Genomic DNA, 25,367 nt, shown 5'->3' on the forward strand with positions numbered 1-25,367 from the left:
ACACCACAGGCATGAGAAGTGCCAAGGTAAACACACTCAATAATAACACCTCATGTTACAGTAGCACAGCCCTGTCTTGGAGCGAACGCAGCCAGGATGACGATGTGGATGACTATGATAACACTGGTGATGATAATTTAGGACTGTAACATGGTGCTGATGCCACAGAGTAGCTGTAACCAGCACACCACCCTCTGAACAGTGCGATACAGCAGCACTATCAGGCCCATTGTCATACAGCAATTCCACTCCATTTTGGTGTTTGTCACAATTCGTCAATGGCCGAAGCGACGACACATCCCTACTGCTGAGCTCGAGCCAAGAACGAAGAGCGACTGCGGGCTATGGTGCCGCCTGAGCCAATCACAACAGTCACAAAATAGAAAATGGAATAAAATTAGTCTCTGGATCATGTTATCCAGGCATGGTTCATAAACCTATAACATATGCTCATGTTTTTTGAGTCCAACCAGCAGTTGGTAAACTAAACGCAATCCCCACGACTAGATGCTGATGTACTCAAAATAAAAGCTAGCTGGTGCAAAGGTTGCTTCAATGCGATGCCTGACATAGCCAAGCATGTAGCCATGGTGATCTGTGGCTGTGTCAACACGTCAAGTGTTTGCGAAAGTTCACCTGGTCCTGATATTAATTTAGGGCATCCCTCTAGCCAGCTATCCTTGGGCACTGACACACCTTTATGAATATACTCAACAGGTATCCCAACTTATCCACACAATGGTCAAATTATCTTGCAAAAGCTTTTCTTTCCAAGCTTTCTAGGTAACAAAAATACTTATTTTCGCTACTAAGGTCACTCTAGAATAGGGGGTGCCGAGATTTAGCGAGTGGTTCAAGCATTCATATGTACAAAAAGATAAACTACTTACATTTCGTAGTACTAGACTATATTCCACTGAAAGACCTTCTTCAAAGTAGAAAACTAGCATTCCCATTCCAGCCAGGTATTTTAGCATTACGCATCATGTCTGCAAGAGTTCTGAATGGCTCAAGCCAATTTAATCAGTCAATCCTAAATTACCTTTTTCTGTGGGAAGGGAGAATGTTAGTAGCATAGCACGATGATGATTTTTAAATGGTTAGCCAAAAATAGGCTTCAGTAAGTTTACATGTGCTCACTGGGTAGCTAGCTTGCAACAAGTTTAGCTTACAAAGAATGACCCACCTCTTAATGCTTATAACTCGTGTAAAGTAGACCCTCTGTACATATTTCAAACGTGACTGAGATACTATAAAATTTCTTTGAATTGTGCTAAATTCTATTCAATTAATCCAATCTTCAAGTTAATGGAACAAAAGAAGCTCTTCAAATTAAGCAAGTTCCAATTGAAAACACTCCACTGCATGTGCAACATCCTACTGTCTTCACCAAATTATGCATATATAAAAAAAAAGACTGTGCTCACCAGTAGGTCAGCTTGACCTTGGACATGTCAGTGACCTCAATCACCTGTTGAAAGAAAAAGTAACTCAGACAGGCCAGCAAATCATCAAGGCACAAACGACAGGCATCAATAGGCGAAGCAGGCAAGTGGAACATGCTGTGCCTAACCCACCTTGAGTCTCTGTGAGCTTGAGTCAAAGCTGAGCCGAATGCCATCTTCAGAGAGCAGGATGACAAGGTCACTCTCCAGGGGACACTGCACCGAGCAGGGGTGAAAACCGCAGTCTAGCCACACTTTGTTGGCAACAGTAGACGAAGTCAGACAATGCCTAGTTTGCACTGATCTTGTGTGCATGCGTAAAGCTTCTCTCCTTCTGCTTTCACTGACTTCATCAGTCAAATAAAAATGCAGCACAGATGGCCACTATAAATGTCAGAAGCCTCATTCTACGAATCTGGTATTACAGCATATAAATTCAAGCACATCACAGCTAGGGACTGGGCAGATTGTCTGAACAGTATGTAACCTTAACAGCACACTTAGACCTCGTTAAATGGTCATTAAAATCCCTACTTTTTAAAATGTGCACTTGCACCACTGCGACTCAAATCGTGCACATACATCACTATTTGTAGCGCACAGAAATGTGTGCTAACAGCACCTTTCTTCCTCACTCTCAAGAACTGCACGCAACCAATGCCTTTTGAACTTGACCATATTGCTGCAAGGTACACAAGAAATGTCCGGCGAGATTTTCTTCATTGGCCACCCCACCACAACCACAGCCAATGTTCTGTTTCTTCCCTCATTTCAAACGTAATTAATTTGTTGCCACTGGCTGCCCGCCACTAAGGCAACTAAGAGAAACACAAGAGTCAGCTAAACAAATTTGAACCAATTTGCTCAACTTCATCATTCTCCACTTCGCGACGTACATTCAATTTTCCTCTCCACGTGTCGTGTCGTCAACTCTGAACACGAGCAAAAACCTCACTGTGCGAAATGCCACTGTTAAGCACTGGGCACAGATAACACACCGAGACTCAGGTATACAAAAAGAACAGGGTTTTCTTTTCATATTAGGAAATGAGCAAAATGTCAATGGGCTTACATAGGGTACCAGCAAGATCAAACGAAAGAGCAACATATAAGGGCACAGGCAACTTTTAATTCTCGCTGCAACTGAAACAAAAAAATGCACTATTCTGGCAAACGTGCCCATGGACAAATCACAGCAACCATGTTCGCAAGGATAGAAAATTGCATCACCAGAAATAATTCCTTGTCCTGCACCTGGTCTGCCTTTGTCAGCCTAAAGGTACTTACAGCACTGCCTATGCATAGGGCCACTACCTTGTGATGCACCAATGAATGGGTTTCTTGTTGCTGTCATTGTGCTTTATCTTGGCAGCCCTCCATAACATTCATTTTCAGAAGGTGCAGTGCCATTCCTCTTGAGATGAACAACACTGCACGCACCTGCTCATTGTAGATTATCTGGACACCCTTGATAACGCGGAACTGCTGTTGAAGAATGTGAACCACTTGACTGAATGCCATGCCTGCACCAGGAAACATGACCAACATCACAGTCAGGAAATGCCACAAAGCAGCGAGGCACAAAATGACAGTGGTTTGGGCTGGGTGGTTTTTCATGTTGGAACAGTGAAAGAGCAATGTAAGAACAAACATGCAAGAATAAAAAAAACTGACCAACATGACAAGAACGTAGAAAGGAACGCCTGCAATATGATCAATGTTGTTTCTCGTCATGTTTGTTCATTTTTGCACTGCTTTTACAACATTCAGACAAAGAGTTAACTCGCGTGGCATCAACTATGAGCTTTATGTATACAAAGCATGAAACAAAACACCAGAAAAGACTGAACAATACAAATGTTCCTCTGGTGTCTTCTTGCACTAGGATATGTTCCTAACACCATACTCATTCAACAAGTTCTCCATTCATTCTTAATGCAATCATACACCATGTTAAAGGCGATGGTGTGTGGCCTGTTGAAACACACCAAAGGGCTTTTGCACTTTTTAGCATCATGGTAAGCAGAGATGTCATGCAGACCAAGCATTCCATGGATGGCATACATGGACGCCACATAAGCAGGACACTGTGAGGATGCCAGTACACATTCACCCAGAGCAGAGAACAAGTCATCAGTTTTGCACAACAGGCAAACTTCTCAACTTAAGATTGCAGTCTAAAAAATCATGCTTTGTAAGAAATGCCATAAGAATTACAGGAAAAGTCTGCAGGTCACTGACCAGCGTCATTAATAAAAATTGATGTTTTGGGAGCACCGTGCCTGCCTTGTTCACAATCCTTCCTTCCTTTCTTCAACTATGCTTTCTGACCAGGCAGTATGCCGTGAAACAACTGACTACATCAGATTGTGCAACAAAAATTCTAATGCAATAGATTTTTTTTCCTGAGGCATCAATAGCGGTCTGCCATTAGAACTACGTGATCTATATAAGCTGAGCCCCTTGGCATTTTGAAATTGATAAGAAAAGTACACCAGGTAGCTGAAGTACACGGCTCCTCACGGAGAATCCAGAACTGTTATGCTGCCCATCTGGAGTCTCTACTGGTAAGCACTGCCTCCACTAGACAGACATGTCATTCAACAAAACACAAAGGAACATACACAAAACAACAGCAATGAGGAAGGAAGCGGGCGTTTGCTTTCCGTCAGTTATCCGCTAGAGACAATGAAGAGCTTTTCTGGTGTCAGCGGCAGTGCTGTAAGCACTGTACAAGCATAGAGGCCATTTAATGCCAGTAAACGGGGGAAAGAGAAACTTCCTAACATCAAAGGGGGGGGGGGGGGGGGGGGGGGACTCGATGGGAAGCGACAGGCATGTGCAAGTGAGGCAACGCTGAGCTAACATCATAATGAAGTGCGAGACAAGCATGGCATCAATAATTGCCGATTATGCAATGAATGGGACCCGACGGAATAAAGGTATTGCCATGGAAGCACACCTGTCAGCGCCAGGCGCTTCGCGCGAGCGCAGCCCGAAGCAGCAAAGATAAAAACAGAGGTCGGTGCACGTGACACTAGATAGCCGAAGCGAAAGTGCGACAATGACGGCAGCACCCATATGCAGCGTTCCGTGGGCCACTCCGGTCGCCCCGACGCGCAGCACTGGCAGAGACGCATCTTCGGCGACGACGCTGCGGAGCATGACGGCGACGACGGTGATCGCTCCTTGCAGCGGGGACGGAAACGGACGCGACAGTGGGCCGCGCACTCGACGTCCGTCTGCTTGCCGCCCCGAGAGACATGCGATCGCCGAGGGTCAACGGCAGCTGTTTCGCCCGCCTCTCTGCCTCTCCACGCGCGGTGACGTGTTTCGGAGCGCGCACGAACAGCTGTTTTCCCTGCCGCTCGCGACGACGTTTCCAGTGCCGAGGAAGGCTCGTCGCTATCGGCTGTGACGTAACCCCGCGCACACACGCTTCAGGCTGTTGCTCGCTCCTGCAGGCCCGCTCGTCGTCTACGGCGGGTCTCGGTTCTCCCCGCGCATCGCACGAGCGCGCCCGTAGGCGAACCGGGCTTCACCGCGCGCCGCCGCTTTCTTTCTCCTGCGGTCAGCTGGAGCTGCTGGCGATTGACTCACACACCGCGCCCAGGCCACTTCTTTCTGCGAGGGAAACGAAAACCTGGCCAGCGCTTCACGAAAAGCACGCAAGGTCGACCACTCGGCCGCCGACGGGCGCGATTTCTCCGGAGAAAATAAGGCCCCCTGGCCAGACAGCCAGCTGAGGGGGGGCGCAAAACAATAAGAAAAAAAAAACACGCACACGCAATACACCCTTGCATCCCTCACGCGTCGTCCGCGGACGATTCATCTGGGTGTGAACAGCGCGAGCCGTCTGCAAGCTAGCTGTTGCGATCGGCCGTTCACGGATGCGGAGACGGGCGCCGTGAAAACGCGTGCACCCTAGGCTGGGCGTGTTTACAATAACGCCACCAGCTTTTCTGATTCGCGCTGGTCAGTGGATGAGCATGGACGCACGGAGTCCGAGATAAACGTGCCCGCGTGTGCGGTGCTCACTACGCCGCAGACTTTTTCTCGCTTCGACGAGGGGTAGCCGCACGCACTCGGGGAAGGCACAGAGAAACGAACAGCAGACGACGGAGCGAAAGGCACTCCGAACTGAGTCGCACAAATCACACACACACGCACACATACGGGGGCTACCCAAGTCCTGTGGGACTGGGACGAAGGCGCACTCGCAAGGTCCCGCGACGGGCGTAGTACTCACCGAGCACCAGCTCCCAGCTTTCGTTGCCTAACGACTTCTCGGGTACGACGTCGAGCTCGAGCATAATGATGCCGTCTACTCCGACGCTGCTTTCCTGTGGTGCAAGTGCACGCGGTCCTCTAGCACTGCATCGGCTGATGCTGCACGACGGCAGGGATCGGAGGAAGGAGGTGAGAGAACCGAAAACAAAGCAGCGATTCCGGAGCCGTTCACTCTTTGTCCGCGCTATGCGTCGCCATGTTGGCTCGACTTTTGTTGCTGTCTTTCAGAGCTTGTCAGCTGGCTGGACCTGGCCGACCTGGCTCGCTCAGCTGCTGCGGCAGCGTCGGCGTCGCTGGTTTATTTCCGCTCCTTTGCTACCGCGTCGCCAGGGGGCAACAGTATTGCGTCACACTGTACGTCATAGCTGCATACGTCCATTCTGTTCAGCGGCGCGAGCTAGCACGCTATTCAAACTGATTCAAACGGTTCAAAAGTTAATAGAATTTGACGGGATATGCTGGACGTTTTTTTATCAAGTGTTCAACTGTCAGTCTACATTAACCTGCGCGTTTACTTGGCGCATGTGCAAAATTCTTCCTGTTCTGTGATTATTCACTCTTGACTATAGCATGGAAATTCACTTATAGGATTTCTACGTATACAGTATTGTGTGTTTTTACCGTGAAGGCTTTCAATGATTTCCCCGCCTCAACCGCTGGCTCATTTGCGGTAAAACCGCACACAGAGCTTGCGTGTTATGGTAACTTTTGTATCGTAGCAAGTCTGACAACGGTACTTACTTAGCGTGATGCGAAAACGTATTCGTCTACGTATAGATCGGTGAACCAAAACCCGCAGACGACGTTTTTTTCTCTGAAGAGCGGCTCTGGCGCCATCGGTTTTTGCAGTGGAAATTGTCACAAGGCCGCCGAGGCGAACATTGCGAGAAGCGCGGACCGTTTAACTATGCCGTTCCGGCCGTTTCGTCTGCTTGAACTGAAGCGCTTACAACATCTTCGGCTAATTGAGCGGCAGAAATGTATTAGAACGACTGATTTCACCTTTCAAAGAATATTGTTTGCAATGCTCACCTCGGTGGTCTTGTCGTGACGTTTTTTATTGCTACAACAGATGACGGCACTGCCGCTCTTCAGCGAAAAAAACGTCGTCTGCGGGCTTTGGTTCGCCGATCTCTACGTAGAAGATTACGTTTTCGCATCATTCACGGCTCAACTAAGTAATTATCGTTGTAAAACTTGCTACGATACAAAAGTTACCATAATACGCAAGCTCCGCGTGCAGTTTCACCGCAAATGAGCCAGCGGTTGAGGCGGGGAAATTTTTGAAAATCTTCACACCACGTATCACATGGCACTTGCCTGTTACATTGGGGTAAAAACTGGCCAACTGCCGTCATCGGTGAGCTCGGTCCTTGACAAAATTTAGCAGTTGTAAAGTTGTAAGCTACGGCCATGGTTACGGCTTTTAAACTGCAGCTGCCATCTGATGGGGAAAGATAGAATCCTTACAAACAATCATTCTGCACTCCCGGCAGATGGCCACATCTACCTTACCTCTGCTAGAGTCACTGGAGAAACTTATCCAGTGAGTGCGATCGATTATCGCTTATCACTGTTGGCCATGTTCAGACATCATCAGTGATTAAACTCAACTTCGTCCTTTATACTGAGCCAGCTGAGCACACTATTCCGTGGACATGGCTCGTCGACACCAAGAGTTACATTCATACTGAGCCGTACGAAGCAGGCCGCAAAATGCGATTTCCGCGCGAAATTTCAGCACGAACAAAGTAGACCCGGGGCTTCGGATACAGCCACTTTATGTGTCTTGTTGAAACACCCAGATGACGCGCATTTGAAGCAAAGGCTGCACCTTTTCGCAATCGAAATGGAGCAAGACGCGCGAATGAGAGGCGTTCACTCAAATATCTCTCAGGTGAAAATTTCTAACTGGTTTCCGACTGGTCCTAGTCCATCTGGTTTAAGGAACAGATTTCCAGTTGCAACTGGGACCAGTTTCATCTGAGACCAGTTGCATCTGGAACCAGTTGCAATCCCAGATGCAACTGGAACCCATTTCAATCCCAGATGCATCTGGGACCCGTTGCAATCCCAGATGCAGCGGGGGCCTAATGCAGACCATTCACAGACGTCTCCATGGGAGCGTCGGGACGTCCAAACACTCTAGCTAGCTCAAATACAATTGAGTAAGCGAGTGTACATGGTTGTCACAGGAGTTCAAAACACTGAAGATAAGTTTTGAGTGCGTCAATGTTTATTGCCCTTTGCACCTTCACTGAATCTTGAATCTTCTCGCTGAGCCCGTTCGTCATGTTTTAAGACAGCTGAGGTGGCATTAATACTCTTCTGTCGAGCCCAATAGGACAGGGTTGCTGCAAAACAAAACATAATAGTTCATTTTTATAGGTGACAGACAAGAGAATCGCACACAGCAAGTACAAATAAAATTTACGCTCTTTACCCCCGCAAGTCTATGAGGCGTCCAGGGGTGCTCTCTGCAGCATTAAGACGCAATCGTGCTGAGCGGAGTTCGCTTCCACATGCACTTCGGCACACGATCCGAGCGCATGCCCACTTCTCGTATAGTAGAGATCAGTTGCATACATCACCAGCCTTTGTTTCAATGAACAGCGAGTTTGGAAAAAACAACCAAACGAGTTAGCATAAAATATAATGTACCACTAAATGCGTTATACTTTTTTCATTACGAACGTAAAAATAGCATAAAATACACTTAAATGAGCGAACTGAGTACGCACCTGGAAAGGGCATGATTCCATCCGGTGAAAACGACTTGTAGTCCTAATTGGTATTGACGGGTCCACTTCGCCGAGTAGTCAAAGCAAACTGTCTTCCTTCAGCACCATCAAGGAAAGAACTGCTGAACAATCTTGCCAACAATAGTAGGCGAGAACTTAATTCTATGTCGAGGTTCTTCAAACACAACGTTCCCGCGGAACACGATGAAAAATTGCACATGCCATCCGAGCGACCATTGCCGCAATGGCTACCCTAGCACGGACGGCGTGTGCGAAACTGACGCTTGTTTCGGCAACTTTTTTTACTTACTACTCTGTTTTCACTAGCATAAAAAATAAGTTAATAATTTTTAAATTGTAATGAATTACTTTTCTCATAGCTGCAATTGTCATGCATAGTTTGTGCTATTATTGACAAAATACGTTACGAACGTCAACGCGATGGCGGCGTCGAGAATTACACCCGCACCCGGTCCGCTGATGGCTGAAGACACGGCATGTCGCGGAAGTCACGGTCTTGGAACTTCGTTTTGGGATGGTTCGGCAATTGTAAATAAATAAATAAATAAATAAATATAATGTTACCATGTCCGAAACGCCTATGTGACAACGGGTTGAGACAAAGAGAACAGACTTAATAAAACAAAAAATTAAGCAGTAATGCGTGAACACGATATTTTCGCAGCATATGCGTGTCGACACATGTTTTGAGGGAAGTGGTGTTATTCGCCAGGAGAGCGCCTACGGGCGTTTTCACATGCAGTGCACACAGTGCAATCGGAATGATGTTCGCCAATAAGCCAGTTTCAATCTAATTTCGCATTACGTTCACTTCTGCGCCTAATGACTGTGCAATGTGCTGAGCCGCAGCAGCATTTATTTCCTTCTCGACGTCCCTCCAAGCAGTAAAAAAACTTACCATTTGGTTTTAACCCACGACTAGTTCTTCCCAGTTGGCCCTCAATTGGGAATTTTCGCTTCCCACTTGAACCACAAATGGAACCACTTACATCCCAGTTGGTCCCCAGTTCCTACTGCTTGGCTCTCAACTGGGAATTGATGTTTCCCAGTTGGTGGCACACTTGACCAATTGCCTCCCACTTGGTCCCCAACTGGGACCAGTTGGGCTCCATCTGGGTTTCCAAGTGGAACCAGTTGGCTTCCAACTGGTACCAGTTGGTCTCCAACGGGTTTCCAACTGGTACCATGCAGTTGGTATCCAACTGGGACCTGTTACTCCCAGTTGAAACCAGTTACTCCCAATTGAATTTCCAGTTGAAGATTTTCACCTGGGCTCCCTAATCGGTACTATGGTCAGGCTGTGGTCGAATGAAGCAGGGAGCGATTACTTGGATTGAAAGTACCTGTGATAATTCGGATTATTTGCGCGCCTCCTCAGGAGAAGTGGAGACTGAATAACTTCATTCAGCCGAATCAACCAGCCTGGTACCCGCCCAAGGAATGGCTTCAACAACTGACTCGCACAGTCGAGCTAGTAAAAATGAATGTGCCGTCCATGCGTGCAGAACACATCACAACTCTTGCCCGCCATGTATTTTAAGCACGGATAGTGGCGAGTGAGGTTGTGAAAATTATTTATGGGCTGAAATGAGTTCCTTGTAAAGCTGTCCTTGAAAACCACGTATTATAACGGTGGATGACAGCAGGAGTTTTCGGAACGCGGAAGCCGCGAGTTAGAATGCTTAGAATGCTCACGCAGTCATGGACGGAATTAAGTATCTGTTGTCCACTTCCCCGCACCACCTCCACAGCGCACCCATGTCAGGCACGTTTCCAGGCACTGACAAAGTACGTGGCCGCGGCTTCCGTGTTCTGAAAACTTCGACCTGTACAAGCTTGTGGTTCCAACGCACATTGTCTCTGCCCTTAAGCGACCAAGTTCTAAAGAGATCGGAAAATAAGCTCCACTTTCTACATCACCTGAGTTACACATAATGCAGCCAGTACAATGAAAAAGCGTTAATAAATTTCTTAGCTTCGTTATAATTTAGAAATCTGTATGTTGCGAGTTTGCAACACTGCACGAGCATTTAGTCAGTTTTGTGTTACCGGCACGATTATAAAAAAAAGTACGAACAACTCGCGGAATTGGCTGCGATAGAAATGGTACAAACAATTTTTGGCGATGTGCTCGCTACATCCCAAATTTACATATTCGGCAAACACGGCAGAACTAATAATAGGCCCTAGCTAGCTATCCAACCATTATGACGGGCGGCAGCTATAGGAGGCTCCTGCGTGCCACCCCTGTACCTGTCCAGCCGCCACACCGTTTACAGCCCGCAGTTCTTCCGTTTGAGACCAGATGGCGCCACAGACGCGCTCGGAACACGGCGCCATTACGGACCTCGTAAGTCGCCGGAGTGTACGCCTCGATGCAGTAATGGAAATATCGCGGGTGGCTGCCGAAGTGTTTTTTCTGCGAAGATGGGGAAAGGCAGAGGAAATACGTGCTTTATTGTGGATTGCAAGAATTGCGACCGAGAGTTAAAGGTGCAGGATGCGATCGTTTGCGAGCCTCACGGAACCGAACTGCACAAGGAAGTACTGCCCCTGTTCGCGCCCGTTTGCCATGCATCATTTCCGAACGGGCGAACGCGACAAACACGTCCGCCAGTGCTAGATGGCCAATATAGAAAGAAAGGTTACGATCTTGGAAAATCTGCGAGGGTAAGTGCGCAACATTGCTTCATGATCAAAGTGTTCCGCCACCGAAACCGTCACTTCGTGCTTTCAGTTGCTGTGCAGTTGCGCCTACGTGTGTAGTGAGGCCCCATTGCTCGTAAGTCAAGGTGTTCGGCAATTGTAGTAACAGCAGCGCCGGAGGCCAGATCAGGTACGGAAAAGAAGGACGACTTATGCTCCTACATGCCGTTACTGTAGATCGTGCGCTGCACAGCCGTACGAACGGACAACGCTTACCGTCCGTGTATTGTATGCCGTCTTGGTGCTACTCTTGAACTTCGCTCCAAGTAGAGCGCTTTTCGTGGACCAGATTCGGAATACAGCATTTGCGTTACGGCTGCTGGGCTGGATGATTGCCACTTCCTCGCGGTCCATGCGAGACAGCCACTAAAAGTTACCCCGCAGGCCAGCGCTCAGAGAGAAGCTGATTACTTACCACCAACGAGACCTCGAGCATTTTCATGTCCGCATATCGAGAGTGGAGCGTACCGCAATTTCATATGTGAGACTGACATAATTATGAACTTCGTGTAGTGAATGCGTTGCTGTGCGCGTTATAACAATTATATCGCGGAATGCTTCGAAACGATTGCGTGCCAGATTGTGAAGGCTGCTTGATGAATGGTACTGCTATACATGGTAGTTAACATTTGTGTGTCTATTTATTTTTGTCACCTTTGTGTGCTTAACAAACCAATAGAAAATATTTTCGGTTTCCTAAGCACCGTTAACAGGCTGCAAACAAATGCGTACGATGTGCATGCGAGCGTTTTAGAGCGGTGTCTGCGTGCATGTACAGAATACTACAACGACCTGCGCTGCCGCAGAAGCATTAAACCTTGCCGTTTAAGATAATAACAATAAAAAAACATTCAGCAAAGCCTTCTGCGGACGCAAAGACAAGTATCAGGAAATCCATCAATCGGCTGGCTATGAAACCGGACACCGTTTTCAAGGCCACAAGAGATCAAATTAGAGTTCTCACGTGTCCCTCGAATCTTTGGCCAAACCATACTGTCTCCTTCCCACTATTTTACAACCGTATCAGCCGAAACACAGCCTGTTGGAACCGAACCATCAGACGCGGCAGCCGTCGCGACGAGGCGCGCTCGGAGCAGTCAGGAGGCGTGCAATGGCGGCGTGCTCACGTGACCAAAGATGGCAGCCCCCATGATACGGCGCTGTAAAGCGTCTATACAAGGATCGAACCTAAAATCTGCAACTGAGGTAGAAGTGAGGTGTGTTTGCAGGCCCAAATCGTTTTTTAGCTCCCAAATTATATCTTAACTCTGTTTACCTTGATATCGATCTAGTCGCCTCCTCAAATCAGTCGTTAACTGGGCATGCGCGTTTGACTCCTCGAGCAGGTAAATTAGATTCCACTTCTTTCATTTGCAAGTAGCTCTCGATCGTTCACTGTGTCCCACTCATGTCCTTGTTTCTTTTTCGCGCTAAGCTCCCTCCAAATCCTACACCCAAGCCACCTACAGAGGAATAGAATAAAATTAGTATAGAATCGGAATGGAATAAGAGTGGAATTGGATCATTATAGACCTCTGCAAGTTTGTAAACAAACGAGGTGGCGCTGCAGTCAATAGCGAGCTCGTGGTAGGCAAAAGCTCGGGGAGTGGCGTCGCGGATAGGTGTTGAGCGCGGGTTTTCAAGGCTTGTAGGCGCGTTTCCAGTTTCTGTGAATCATAGCAATGGTCGATGCTTCCAACTTAGTAATTTGTTGAAGTACACGAGCTCGCGTTGTCCACGTGCGGCCTATAAAGAGAAATAGTTTGCCACTGTGTATTGTATATATGGTTAGTAGTAAACATGTAGAAAGCTTTCCTGCCGTTTATTTATGCGCTAGGCATTGAATAAAACAAGTTTTGACACTCTGCACTAGCCGGAATGATTTTACTTCGGGACAATAGTGAGGGGAAGTGCTGGCCTTGTTTCGTCGGAGCAGACATGTGCTCATCGTCTGCTGACATACGTACGTGTCGCGCTGTGGGAAAAGTGGGGACAGCGTCGTGTCCCCGATCTCCTGTCTCGCTTAGCGCTGTTTTTAGCCGCATGACCACGCACCAGCCAGGCCGACTTGTCCTCTTGTTAAGCTGGTCGGTTTGGTGAAAATTTTTGATTTCTAGAATTATTTTCTTTCCTAGCCCTGAAGTCTAGTTTCGTGACGAAAAATTATTGCAAAATATTGAGTACAAATTTATAAATTACGCTTTTTAGAAGTGTGGTCGTCAAAAATTGTGAGATAATTTCATTGATTTCAGTGCCGCATTTCTTTGACCAAAGCGAAAGCGAAGATGCCATAAACGAGGGAATAAACTTTAAGGTTCGTTTTGTGACCTCTCACATTTTTGGCGACTGGATCACTCACCTTCGTAATTCGCATGAAAATCAAATGATTCCATTTGTCACAAACTATTCCGGAGACGTTGAGGAGCGTAATAAATCTCGATTTTTTTCCCTACACGTGCAGTACTGTGTTAGTTATTTCTTGTAAGAAACGTTTTCATGTAACTATGCATGCATAAGTACTGATCATATAGAAAAAGAACTAATCGCGTCATCGTACAGAACAGGGCTTTATGTACATGCTGGCATAAAAAAACTGCGCACTATCTGCTCAATTATTTGAGACCTTGGGGGGACTTGACGACGGTGTTAATTATAACCACCCAGAACTTCACCAGGCATAGCTATAAATAAAAGGAATTACTGAAACTAACGGAGGAATTTCATATTTGCACCAAGTTTAGTTACATATCGCATGCATGAATAACGAAAACACTTTTCATTGCCGCGTCCCCTCTCAATCTCGCCACGTGTCTGTTAGTAGCACGCCTGCGGCTGCTTCTTTCCAAACAAGCTTCGCGATCATGTACTACCTCATGAAACATGACACATGCATGATGCAATGAAAACGCATATGGCGTTTAGCACACTTAAGGTACGCTATTCTAAGCACACCAACGCGACCGCACAAGATTGACACAACTTACCAGACTTCTTTCTACTCGAATGAAATAATTACGTCGTCATATAAAGAAACAGTTTCCAGTAAATAGTAAATGTCATAAAACGCGCCATTAAAACATAGTGTGCTATTAACAAAAAAACGCATTCCTTGGGGGCGAGTGAACCTGTCGGCGCACCGTGCACTCCGGCTCAAGGTGATCAGTACGTGTGCAGCTGCATATGTCTTTTTTTTCCTTGAGCAATTATCAGCCTACTATCCTGAAGTTCAGGTGAATGAACGCAGTAACTTGCATGCTATTCAGTGCAAATTGAGTGGCAGTGCCTATCGACTCCCAGACTTCGTGCTTTACTACTGTGGCCCAATGCCTGTTAGCCAGTTTCCGAATGCGGCATTTATGCGCGAGAAACCTATCGAGGCTAATTTAATATTTTTTATGCTACTACGCGGATCCAGCAGTGACGCAGCTGGTCAATACATGCTGCTTCTGCAGTGCACAGGCTTGAAGCAGCCGCCGGTACCTGCGGCAGCAGCGGTAGGCACGGGCAAGCGGAACCTGTTTCGCCTACCATGCAAAAGTCGTTGCTAACATCAGCGCCACCGCATCTTCGTGACGTCGCGGGGTGAAGGAGGTCCATACATAGAATGTGAATGTTTTCCCATTTAATTGTCGCACGTAAGTTGCTTGAGTACCGACGGTAATTTTTTTTATTAATACGTCCCACACAAGTTCAGTGACCGATCTACCGCATAGTGTCATAAGATGGCCTAATCTGGTGGCCTGTATTGGTGGCGTGGTTCGCTCACTGCGCGCTTTGTGACGGCAGTTCCTCCCAGCAGAGGAGACGCCAGCCAGTCAAGTGACCTACATAAAGGGAAACTTACGCAACGATGTGCGCTATGAATAGACGGGCAGCACGCCAACTAAACATGGGCTTCGGTGGTTCAGTGGTAGAATACTCGCCTGCCACGCGGGTGGCCCGGGTTCGATTCCCGGCCGACGCAAGTTCTGCTTTTGCGCCACTAATTTTTACAAGGAGATAAAGAGGGATTCAACCATTTATAATAATTTTTTCTCATCTGATGGCGGCGCAGCTTGTGCCACAGGAATAGATGTACTATCGAGAACAAAAGCTTGCGGGCCGAGAGTTCTTAGAAAAACTTTTATTGCTGCTCAAGGAAGATTACCCTACTGATGGCCTAATCTAATGGCCTGCACTTAGGCGCGGTTCGCTCACTACGCGGTTTGTAACGACCGTTCCTCCCCAGCAGAGGAGACGCCAGCCGGTCCAGTGACCTACATAAAGGGAAACTTACGCAACGAACTTCGCTATGAATAGATGGGCAGCACGCCAACTGAACATCGGCGTCGAGAACAAAAGCTTGCGGGCCGAGAGTTCTTGGAAAAACTTTTATTGCTGCTCAACCCCGCTACCCCGTCTCCTGACATTGTTAGCAGAGGAAGGGGCAGTTAGTCCTTTAATACCTTGATACAATATCAGGCGACTTTATTGATAGGTGGAGCTACAGCAACCGTTTATCAAGAATAACGAAAGAATAGACAAACTGACCGCCACGGTCAACGAAACCACCCGGCGCATACGACGAATAGCCAATAAGAGACGACGTATGAGTGAGAACGACCTCTGCCGACTGATCCAGGCATTCGTTCTCAGTAGGTTCGTGTACATTCTACCGTACCTGCATCTCTATCAAGCCACGACCGGCTTTGAAGCGATAAAGCCGGTCGTGATCAAGCGGAGAATTAATATCAAGATAGAATGCCTCATCCGTCATGCTTACAAGCCTTAGGCACAACACGCCTACCGACAGATTGCTAGCCCTTTTGGCGTACACAACACACTACCCGAACTGTGCGAGGCACACCTCATCTCCAAATACGCCTGTCTCACGCGATTCAAGGCAGGTAGGGCCATCCTGCACCATATAAAGATCAACGCCGAACCCCGCCTAACCGAAGTCTCGGAACAACTGCTCCCGAAGTACGCAGAATGCTCACTGTCCAAACCCTACCCAAGAACGTGCACCCTACGCACCACGTGGGAAGGCGCTAGACGAGAGCCCGCGCCGTATACACGCCAAGTACAAGGACTACCATGCGCCCGCTTACGTGGACGCGGCGGAATATCTAGCACTGCACAAAGCGTACGTGGTAGGCGCAGTGACCGGGGCCGGTTCGCCCCGCCCACCTCCTCCTCCGAAGCGGCAGTTGCATTAGCCATAGCCCACACCTCAGCTGACATTATCTGCAGCGATTCAAAAGCAGCCATGCGCAACTTTGCGGGGGGCCGCGTCTCCCCCATCTCCATCCAAAACCTCAGAAGCACCCACCACACCCCCGCAAGGGAGATCGAGCTGTTTTGGGTTCCGGCCCACTCGAACAACAATGGGGACGAGGCAGCCCACGATTGCGCCCGAGGTTTCATCGGCCAGTGCGCAGTGGGCTCCTGTGACCCGTGTTTCTCGAAGGACGGCCTGATCTTGTTTCACGACATTCCACACCACTTTCGCCTCGAAAGACGCACCATCCATACGGCGCATAAATCGATCACAAATCAACCAGATACTGTTTCAGTCCTGCCTCGCCCATCAGAGTATTTTTTATTTCCACTTAATTAATACTAGGCTTAATTATCCAATTTTTTAATATTTGCTTTACGGGCCCCGTGCGTTTCATTAAGTTGTGCGTTAAGAAAGAACCAGTGCGGATTTCTTTGTAGCAAAGCAAATCCTACATGGTCCTTCTTTCTGGCATTTAAATCTAGCCTGCGAAATAAAAAAAACACATGACTGCCTCTCATGAGCGACCCCATTCCAGCGCTCCCAACCGTGTTTTGAATGAACGATACGTGCGCGCTGACTGTGCCTAAGTGAGCGGCCGCTCCTCAGTTCGACGGGCTGCAAAATGATAAAAATAACACATCGAGCCTGCCTTGAAATGCGCAACTTCACTGTTTACCCTTCCTTTTTTTGTGTAATTAAGCGATGGCTGATTAGAAGATCCGCATGAATTGGCTGTCGATTGCGCGCGCGCACGCACACGCACACACACATGCATACGTATACATACATACCTACATACATACCTACCTACCTACTGTTACGTTTGGAGACGCCAACATGCCAAGAATATTCAAGCCACTGAGAAGCATCAATCGACAGAGGCTTCAAAGGGCCGTCGACGTGGTTGCAGCGCCACGAGTGCAGGTGGATTCACTCTTTCGAACTATGTAAAAATGTAAATAAACCCTTTCAGTCTCTTCTTCACCTCGAAGACCCTCTCATCTCTTCGTCACCCCCACAACAGCAGTCTCCCGATCCGGAACCCGGGGACACCGACCTTGGCGAGAGATGGCACAGGCGAGCCAGGGGCCCGTATCTAACAACTGGTGGCAGCGGTGGGATCGAAGCGCAATCCCCCAACACCGGTGGCCTGCTATGGGGTTGGAGCCCCACTACTAACACTACCCACCTCAATACATATTGCATAAATGCCTGCACACACACACACACACACACACACACACACACACACACACACACACACACACACACACACACACACACACACACACACACACACACACACACACACACACACACACACACACACACACACACACACACACACACACACACACACACACACACACACACACACACACACACACACACACACACACACACACACACACACACACACACACACACACACACACACACACACACACACACACACACACACACACACACACACACACACACACACACACACACACACACACACACACACACACACACACACACACACACACACACACACACACACACACACACACACACACACACACACACACACACACACACACACACACACACACACACACACACACACACACACACACACACACACACACACACACACACACACACACACACACACACACACACACACACACACACACACACACACACACACACACACACACACACACACACACACACACACACACACACACACACACACACACACACACACACACACACACACACACACACACACACACACACACACACACACACACACACACACACACACACACACACACACACACACACACACACACACACACACACACACACACACACACACACACACACACACACACACACACACACACACACACACACACACACACACACACACACACACACATATTGTAGTAGCTATAGTAGTATGTGACTTTTATTCGCGCACACAAGATGCATACTACATATGCTATTGCGGTGGCGGGATACAAAATCAGTTCCTCGACTTAGCCTGGACGACGCTCTTCTGCTGCAACCACTTAGCCCGTGTGGACATGATATAGCGTCCCTGCGAGCTGCAACGTCGCGTAAATGCCCACTCTAAAGGAGTGTGATTCCTTTGCTCATACTTGGTCATACGACGCACACTAGCGGAAAATCACGCGCACAGACCTCAGCCGGGTTTGCACTGGCAGCGTGAAACTGCAGCCAGCGGCCCGCCTATCGTGCCAACGGCTGCCGTTAGGAGGCTTTGAGCACCATCTCACTGTTGAGTCACTGGATATCACACTGCATAGAAATGCTTTGAAAATGCACATGCTTATATTTGCAATAAATGCTGCGGCATCTGCCGTCAACTAACTCTTTTTCGCCTTATTTCGGTGTCCGAAAGAGTGATTCAAGGTTTTCCGACGTCGCGCCCGCTCTTCACACTGTTCCTGGAACGACTGTGTCGCGTTGTCATTTCTCGTTTCCCCTCGCTCCTGCCTCTTTTCTCGGGCCGACCTGACTACGTGATCGACTACCTGGCTTCACGAGGGCAAGGTCAGGCTTAGCCAGGCATAGTCTAGCGGCCGCCACTTGTTTTGAGTTGACTTTACGGGCGTGTATATCTTCGTATGTGCTGACAATGCACAAGAAGTACGCGAAACGACGACGAAGTGATGCGCTGAGTAAAAAAAAAAGAGGTCGCGACAAGCACCTTCGGTTAGCACCGTGTTTGATTACACGCGAAAAAAATAAAAAGATGTGCTCTAGGTGCGGGGTATTGATCTCCGTACCTCTCCCATGCTAAGCGAGCGGTCTACCATCTGAGCTATACACCCCCCTTTTTTTTATTGCCTGTTTCGACAGTTTACAACAGATCACAAACATGTTCTGCGCTACATTCTCAAACACCAAGAGTGGACACGCGATTCACTCAGGGGAGAAAATTAAAACTGTTTCAAAGAAAAAACTCTCCCATCAACTCGATAACTTCATCTCCAAAACATAGCTCCTTGTAGGCTTCACGCAGCTTAAATATGTTTTCTTTGAAGTAATCTCGGACAGACCGCACATCTTCATCGCAGTGTCGTACAGCCATCGTGCTTCGCCAAATGCTGTGCAGGCCAAGAAGGAAAATCACATCGTATTTGTAAAGATCCGGCTGAACGTCCAGCAATCGTATCCCATACGGCGTCACGAGTAAATCTTTATAGTACGCTGGAGCACGTCCCAAAAGAGCGGCGCAACCCAGCGATCAATAAAGACGTGTTCTATTGAATCTAATTTGCGACGTAGCAAGCAGTCAGCACCCAATCTTAAAGACAATCCCTTCTCCTCCATCCATGTTTTCACCTGCAACGTACCAGTGTGCAACCTGAAGAAAAACGTCTTCAAACCCGCTGGCACCGAACGGTTCTCCCGAGGCTTACAGCCGATGGCACAGTCCGGCTCCTTAAAGGGTGAATTGGCTCCTTCGCTGCAGTAGCGACATCGCAGCGAGTTTTACAATACGGGGACCATATCGATTAAGGGCATGGGGGAATTGCGGGGCTCCACTGCGCATGCGCAGAACAATAACCCGACGCGAGGGGGGCAAATCTCGATGAAACGCTGTGAAAGTTTTCATACCAGATTAATATATGCGTGAATTTTATTGAAGTGAAAAGCGCACTGGTGAAGTAATTTCATCTGCGTGCAGAGGACAGCATCGCGGAGCACAGCAACGCTGCTCTCGATTCGGAGGCAGAATACACGTTTTAGGCCCAACGCTAGCCAAGCCAAGTAAGAAACCTCGTCTTCCCGTCCGCGTTGGATGAAGTGCTCGGATAGACGGTGGGCCAGCTTTCCCTCTAGGTAAATTGAGAAACTCTATTTAGTCTATGGTCGGACAGGGGGCTGTCATGTTGCACTGGTTTGTCATTGTCGCGGTGGCCAGGTTTGCGCCGAGAGACGAGAACTTTTTCCTGCGACACGCAATCGCGGGCGCTTCCTGGCATCAGGCTCTTAGATCATACCAGTTGGGGAAATCCGCTTTAAAAAGCGGCTATAGTAGGATACAATTTTTAAAAAAATTGCTGTGGTTTAGGTTTGGTTAAACCTGGTGAGAATTAAGCGAAAGAAACTCCGATTTTGCGTCGCGTTAGGTACCGCCTGAAGAACTTTCTGCTGTTTCTTCGCAGTAGAACTCTTCCGTCCTTTCTCGGCGCGTGCCGCACGTTCTTCTTCTGTCTCTTCGGCACGGCGTTTGTTCCTATTCTCATTGAAACGTTGAAGCTTCGCGTTGCGGCGCGCTACCACGGCAGGATGTTCTTCCTCCTCCATCGCAAAACCGGTTTCTACTCCCACAGGCTCGCCGTTGGTACACAGCTCTCTACTGACGTTGTCAAGCCTAATATCTATCTCCATGATTAATGGGCTTGTTTACTGAAATTCCTTCTGCATGCCGACACCGTCATACAGCATCGCAAGTTGTCCCAGCTCTTCAGAGAGAGAGAAAGACAAACGGAAAGGCGGGGAGGTTAACTAGGCAGCGCCCGGTATGCTACCCTGCACGGAGGGAGAGATGGAATGGGGAGAGAACAAAGGGAGATGATCACTTTTCCACATGTCCGTTGGCCATAACTTGCAGCGTACACAGGCCGCACACTGATAGTTCCCAACCTTGCACTCAGTCCTGAGTCCTTCAAGAACTTGAAAAGTGTCTTCAAAGCTGTCCTCTACGATGAAGGCTTACTCCAAGGACCAAGAATCTTGGCTTCAGTAAGAGGCCGAGGATCTAAACGGCGGAGTGTTGCAGCCAGGAGTGCACGCGCACGCTGAAACCCAGGGCAGTTAAAAAGAAGGTGTTCTATAGTTTCGTCGCACCCACATGTATCACACGCAGGAGAGTCTGCCATTGCGATTAAGTGGGAGTAAGCATTTGTGAACGCCACTCCCAGCCACAAGCGACGCAACAGCGTAGCATCGCAGCAGGGGAGGCCGGACGGAGGAGCGAGTTGAAGTAAGGGGTCTAGGCGGTGCAGACGGCATGTGGAGTTGCCAGGGGAAGACCATGACGCTAAAATCACTTTTCAGCCAAGCATTCGCAGATGTCTTGCTCTTCAACCTTTGACTTTGACTTTGACTTTCGAGAGATTTGGGGGAGGGGGGGTCCACCATCTTGGTTTGGCATATACGCGCCACCGTGGCCTACGTGACTATGCTCCACGGTTTGGCCTCTAAAGCTTTTCAAGGTGATAAATGGAACTACAATACCGTCTTGAAAACCTGGCGTAGTGAATCTTCGGCTTCAAAAACAACAACATTCGGGTAACAACGAACGATGTCCGCGTCGCCCTGTATTACCTCGCTCTCCAAATCAGAACAGTGAACGAAATCAACTTTTCTTATTGTTTGACTATATCGAACAAGCCAGAGGGGTCAAAATTTTTTACCTAATAATTTTTTCTTGTGATTAGCTTCTTATTTAAGTATCAGGAAAATTTTGGCTACGGACTACTTCTTGTCGAGGGGGGATTCAGGGCGGCGGTCCTGAATAAGGGTGGAGCTGCAGTGTTCTAGAAGGCTTTAGTGGAGCGTCACTGCAGACTTGCAGAGGCTTGTGGATGGCGGCTCCGTCTGAAAGCGACCAGCAAAAGCTGTCAATATTCTTATTTGCTCAGAAACGTCTTATTTTCAGCTTTTTTTTTTACGTCTGAGCTCATCTTTTGAACTGTTATGCCCGTGAAGTTTCGTTACTGCATCTGTTTCACAGATTTTCTTGAATAGCAAAGAAGGGTTTATCAATAATTTCGAAGTTAGTAATTTGGAGACAGTTTACGCTAATGATACGGTAGTCGCTGCAAACTGTAAACTGCTTCATTTTGGCCCACTCAGACTGCCGGTTTTCTTTTTAATACATGGACCCTATGGAAAGTCTCGCGACTGTTAAGATGAAGGAGCTCTGGTTATTGCAGTGCAATGTTGTGCCGCTCCTTGCATTTCGCATGCCAGGTAGTGCTTTTGCTCGCCGGATGAGTGGAACTGGGCGCAAAACGGTTCTTAAATAACCTTGCTAAAACCAACTTTTTCGGCGCCATAAAATTTCGTCGCTAATGCGGAACGCATACGATCCGCAAATAAACACCTGAACATTCATAGGATTGGTTTTACTCTGCAGAACAAGAAGAACAAAAACTTAAGATGCCCTTTTAACCAGATTCTCAAGCCTGTTTCACATGCAAGCGATAACGCTCGCGATTCCTCCCACCGCGGCGAAAAACTTGTTTCCCGCCTTCGCGGTGGCTCGAGAGGTTAGAGCGACGAGGTTCCGACAAGTTGTAAATTTTCGCTGCGACGCGCTGCCCAATCGCTCAATTCGCTCAGTCGCTTGCATGCGAACCAGCCCTTAAAGAAAATGTGATTCGCAAGGGGGCCCACCCACGATAATGGCAAAGGACCCCCATAATTTTAGAAGCAGGCCCACCCCAGTAAATGGATTAAAGTCGATTATTTGGCATTAGCAGGTGGATTAGTGGGAATGAATGGGTGGGTTAAGCTGGTTCAGGAAAAGTAATGGGTAGAATAAAGTTGGTTAATGGGCGAATTAAGATGCATTATTACATCAGGTTAGTATAATTCCGTATGATAATCCTATGGAACCTACTCGAACATTCTAGTCCACAGATTTTCATATTTGGGGGCTGATGACGTCTCGAGCCCCTAGACCAAACAAACCGAGAAACCTTGCGTTTTTCGTAAAACGACCACATAAACGCGATCGCATTGAAACTAAACCAACAACATAAATACTCTAGTTATGCATCGCGGAGTAGATTGTTAGATGGAGATTTCAGTAAAGAAAGTTAAATTGACATAAAAGCTGTTTCTACGATGGCCACAGGCCACAAACTCGTAACGGCTACCAGCGCTTCAATGGTGATCGCTGATCAATGGTCACCAATGGTCCATCGACAGTTACTGCGCTCTTTCCTTTCCTCAGATCAAATTCTCTCCCATTTTTCCGCTGGCGAATCCTTTCTATTCGCTTGTTTTACATGTTATGTACTGTTGAGCGCACCGAAAGACAGTTAGTTGCGTCGCCTCGAAGCTTCGTTGGCTCTTCCCGCATTCTCCCTACAATCTCCGCGGGCCCTCCTTTTTTACGTGCAAGCGTGAAGGCCCCGTTACTCAGAAAGGCCGGTGCCATCGTCGTTGCCATTGGCGTGACGGAAAAGTTACGTGGGGCTCCCATAGATAGCGCCAGCTACACCAGCGGCGCGTCAGCGGCGCGAGGAACTGGGAAAGGAAGTATTTGATGGTGTTTTTTTCCGGAACAAGGTTTAACACTGAGTATCATCGAAAGATGCCACAGGGTGGGTAAAAAAATAATAAGGCGCGACCAGTCGTTTTGAAACTCCTCGACTTTTTGAAAAAAATTCCCTATTGAGATCATGCTATTAACGCAAAAAGACCAATATCAGCTCAAAATCGAAACAAAATAGCTCAAAATTATTAGCTGAGGACGTTTCTGAACGAATTAAGGAAATATAGAAACAGCAGTGGAAGTGCTGTGAAGAAGAGGGGAAAGAGGGCGCCAAGCTTTAAAGCTAATCAATGATAAGCTAAGCGTTAATAGCGTACTGTATGGTTCGGATGAAACAAGAGTTCCTCGCTTTAAGCTTAGAAAGAAATCAAACTGGCTCTGGACTAAGAGACTTCAGACCCCTAAAATACTAAATGTTAATTGCAAAAGTGCCATAAACAAGACAAATGAGTTGGAGGCCCTTCTGCTTTCGCACGACCCTGAAATAGCGGTTTTGACAGAAACTTGGCTTAACAATACATTGTTTGACAGTGAGCTCATTAACACTGGCTACAGTTCGTACCGAAAGAATCGTGATGGTAGAGGTGAAGATGCCAGCATTCGGTTTAAATCATCCCTGTGAATTTCGCCAATGCCGGATGTACCCAATGTAGAGTGCATTTTTTGCACAACGTACTATGGAAACGTTAGATATATTATTGGAGCAATGTACAGGCCCACCAACTCTACCGTTGTATTATAGGAGCTTAAACGATATTTGTGCACGCATGTGAAACCTGATAATCGTATTTTACTATCAGTAATAATAATTGGTGTTTGGGGAAAGGAAATGGCGCGGTATCTGTCTCATATATCGTTGGACACCTGAACCGCGCCGTAAAGGAAGGGATAAGGGAGGGAGTGAAAGAAGAAAGGAAGAGAGAGAGAAGCGCCATAGTGGAGGGCTCCGGAATAATTTCGACTACCTGGGGATCTTTAACGTGCACTGACATCGCACAGCACACGGGCGCCTTAGCGTTTTTCCTCCATAAAAACGCAGCCGCCGCGGTCGGGTTCGAACCCGGGAACTCCGGATCAGTAGCCGAGCGCCCTAACCACTGAGCCACCATGGCGGATCCCATTTTTACTATCAGTCTACTTCAGGCAAATTAAAATATCATGATATTTTACTATCAGGATATTTTAATTTGCGTGAAGTATACTGGTCAAGGTATTCAGTTAAAAAGCGTGACCCCCAGGTGAAGCTATGTGGGCATTGCTTTTGGCTTCGACTTATTGCAGAATGTAGAAGAAAATACCATATTTCAGGGCAATTCTCAATCAATGCTCGACCTCTTTTTTGTTAGCGGATCAATTACTGCCAAAACAAATAGCCAGAGAGTAGACAGAATATCGGACCACAAAGCTGTGCAGTTCACTACTGAAGACGCCGCTTTAGATAAGAAATCTAAACCTTCATCCTATCGAAACTTTTCTCGAGATACATTATAAGTATCTCGGACTTTTGACCGCGAATGACTTCACTTATACTAAGCACATTAACTACATATTGGTTAAAGTTAAGCGCAAGTTTTCCTTTCTGA

General features: G+C 47.6%; 1 protein-coding gene and 1 non-coding gene across 3 annotated transcripts in view; one reads left to right on the forward strand and one right to left on the reverse strand.

The window, feature by feature from the left end:
- The window catches only part of LOC144128045 (phagosome assembly factor 1), a 41,361-nt gene extending 35,339 nt beyond the window's left edge, over positions 1-6,022 (reverse strand). The window contains exons 1-4 of one of the 2 annotated variants that reach the window (XM_077661090.1): positions 5,695-6,022; positions 2,886-2,968; positions 1,578-1,661; positions 1,428-1,471 (exon numbers count right to left, since the gene is read on the reverse strand). In XM_077661090.1, coding sequence (XP_077517216.1) covers positions 1,428-1,471; positions 1,578-1,661; positions 2,886-2,968; positions 5,695-5,758 — 275 coding nt within the window. In that variant the 5' untranslated portion in view covers positions 5,759-6,022. Of the gene's footprint in view, positions 1-1,427; positions 1,472-1,577; positions 1,662-2,885; positions 2,969-4,522; positions 5,070-5,694 lie in introns of those variants that run through there. The other variant, XM_077661089.1, reaches the window with a different exon arrangement.
- A 9,074-nt stretch (positions 6,023-15,096) lies between these two features.
- On the forward strand, positions 15,097-15,167 carry TRNAG-GCC (transfer RNA glycine (anticodon GCC)). The gene has a single exon. It is a non-coding gene; the product is annotated as a tRNA-Gly (tRNA).
- Positions 15,168-25,367: the final 10,200 nt, after the last annotated feature.

Source organism: Amblyomma americanum, chromosome 4, assembly GCF_052857255.1.
Source record: "Amblyomma americanum isolate KBUSLIRL-KWMA chromosome 4, ASM5285725v1, whole genome shotgun sequence".
Taxonomy (NCBI): domain Eukaryota; kingdom Metazoa; phylum Arthropoda; class Arachnida; order Ixodida; family Ixodidae; genus Amblyomma; species Amblyomma americanum.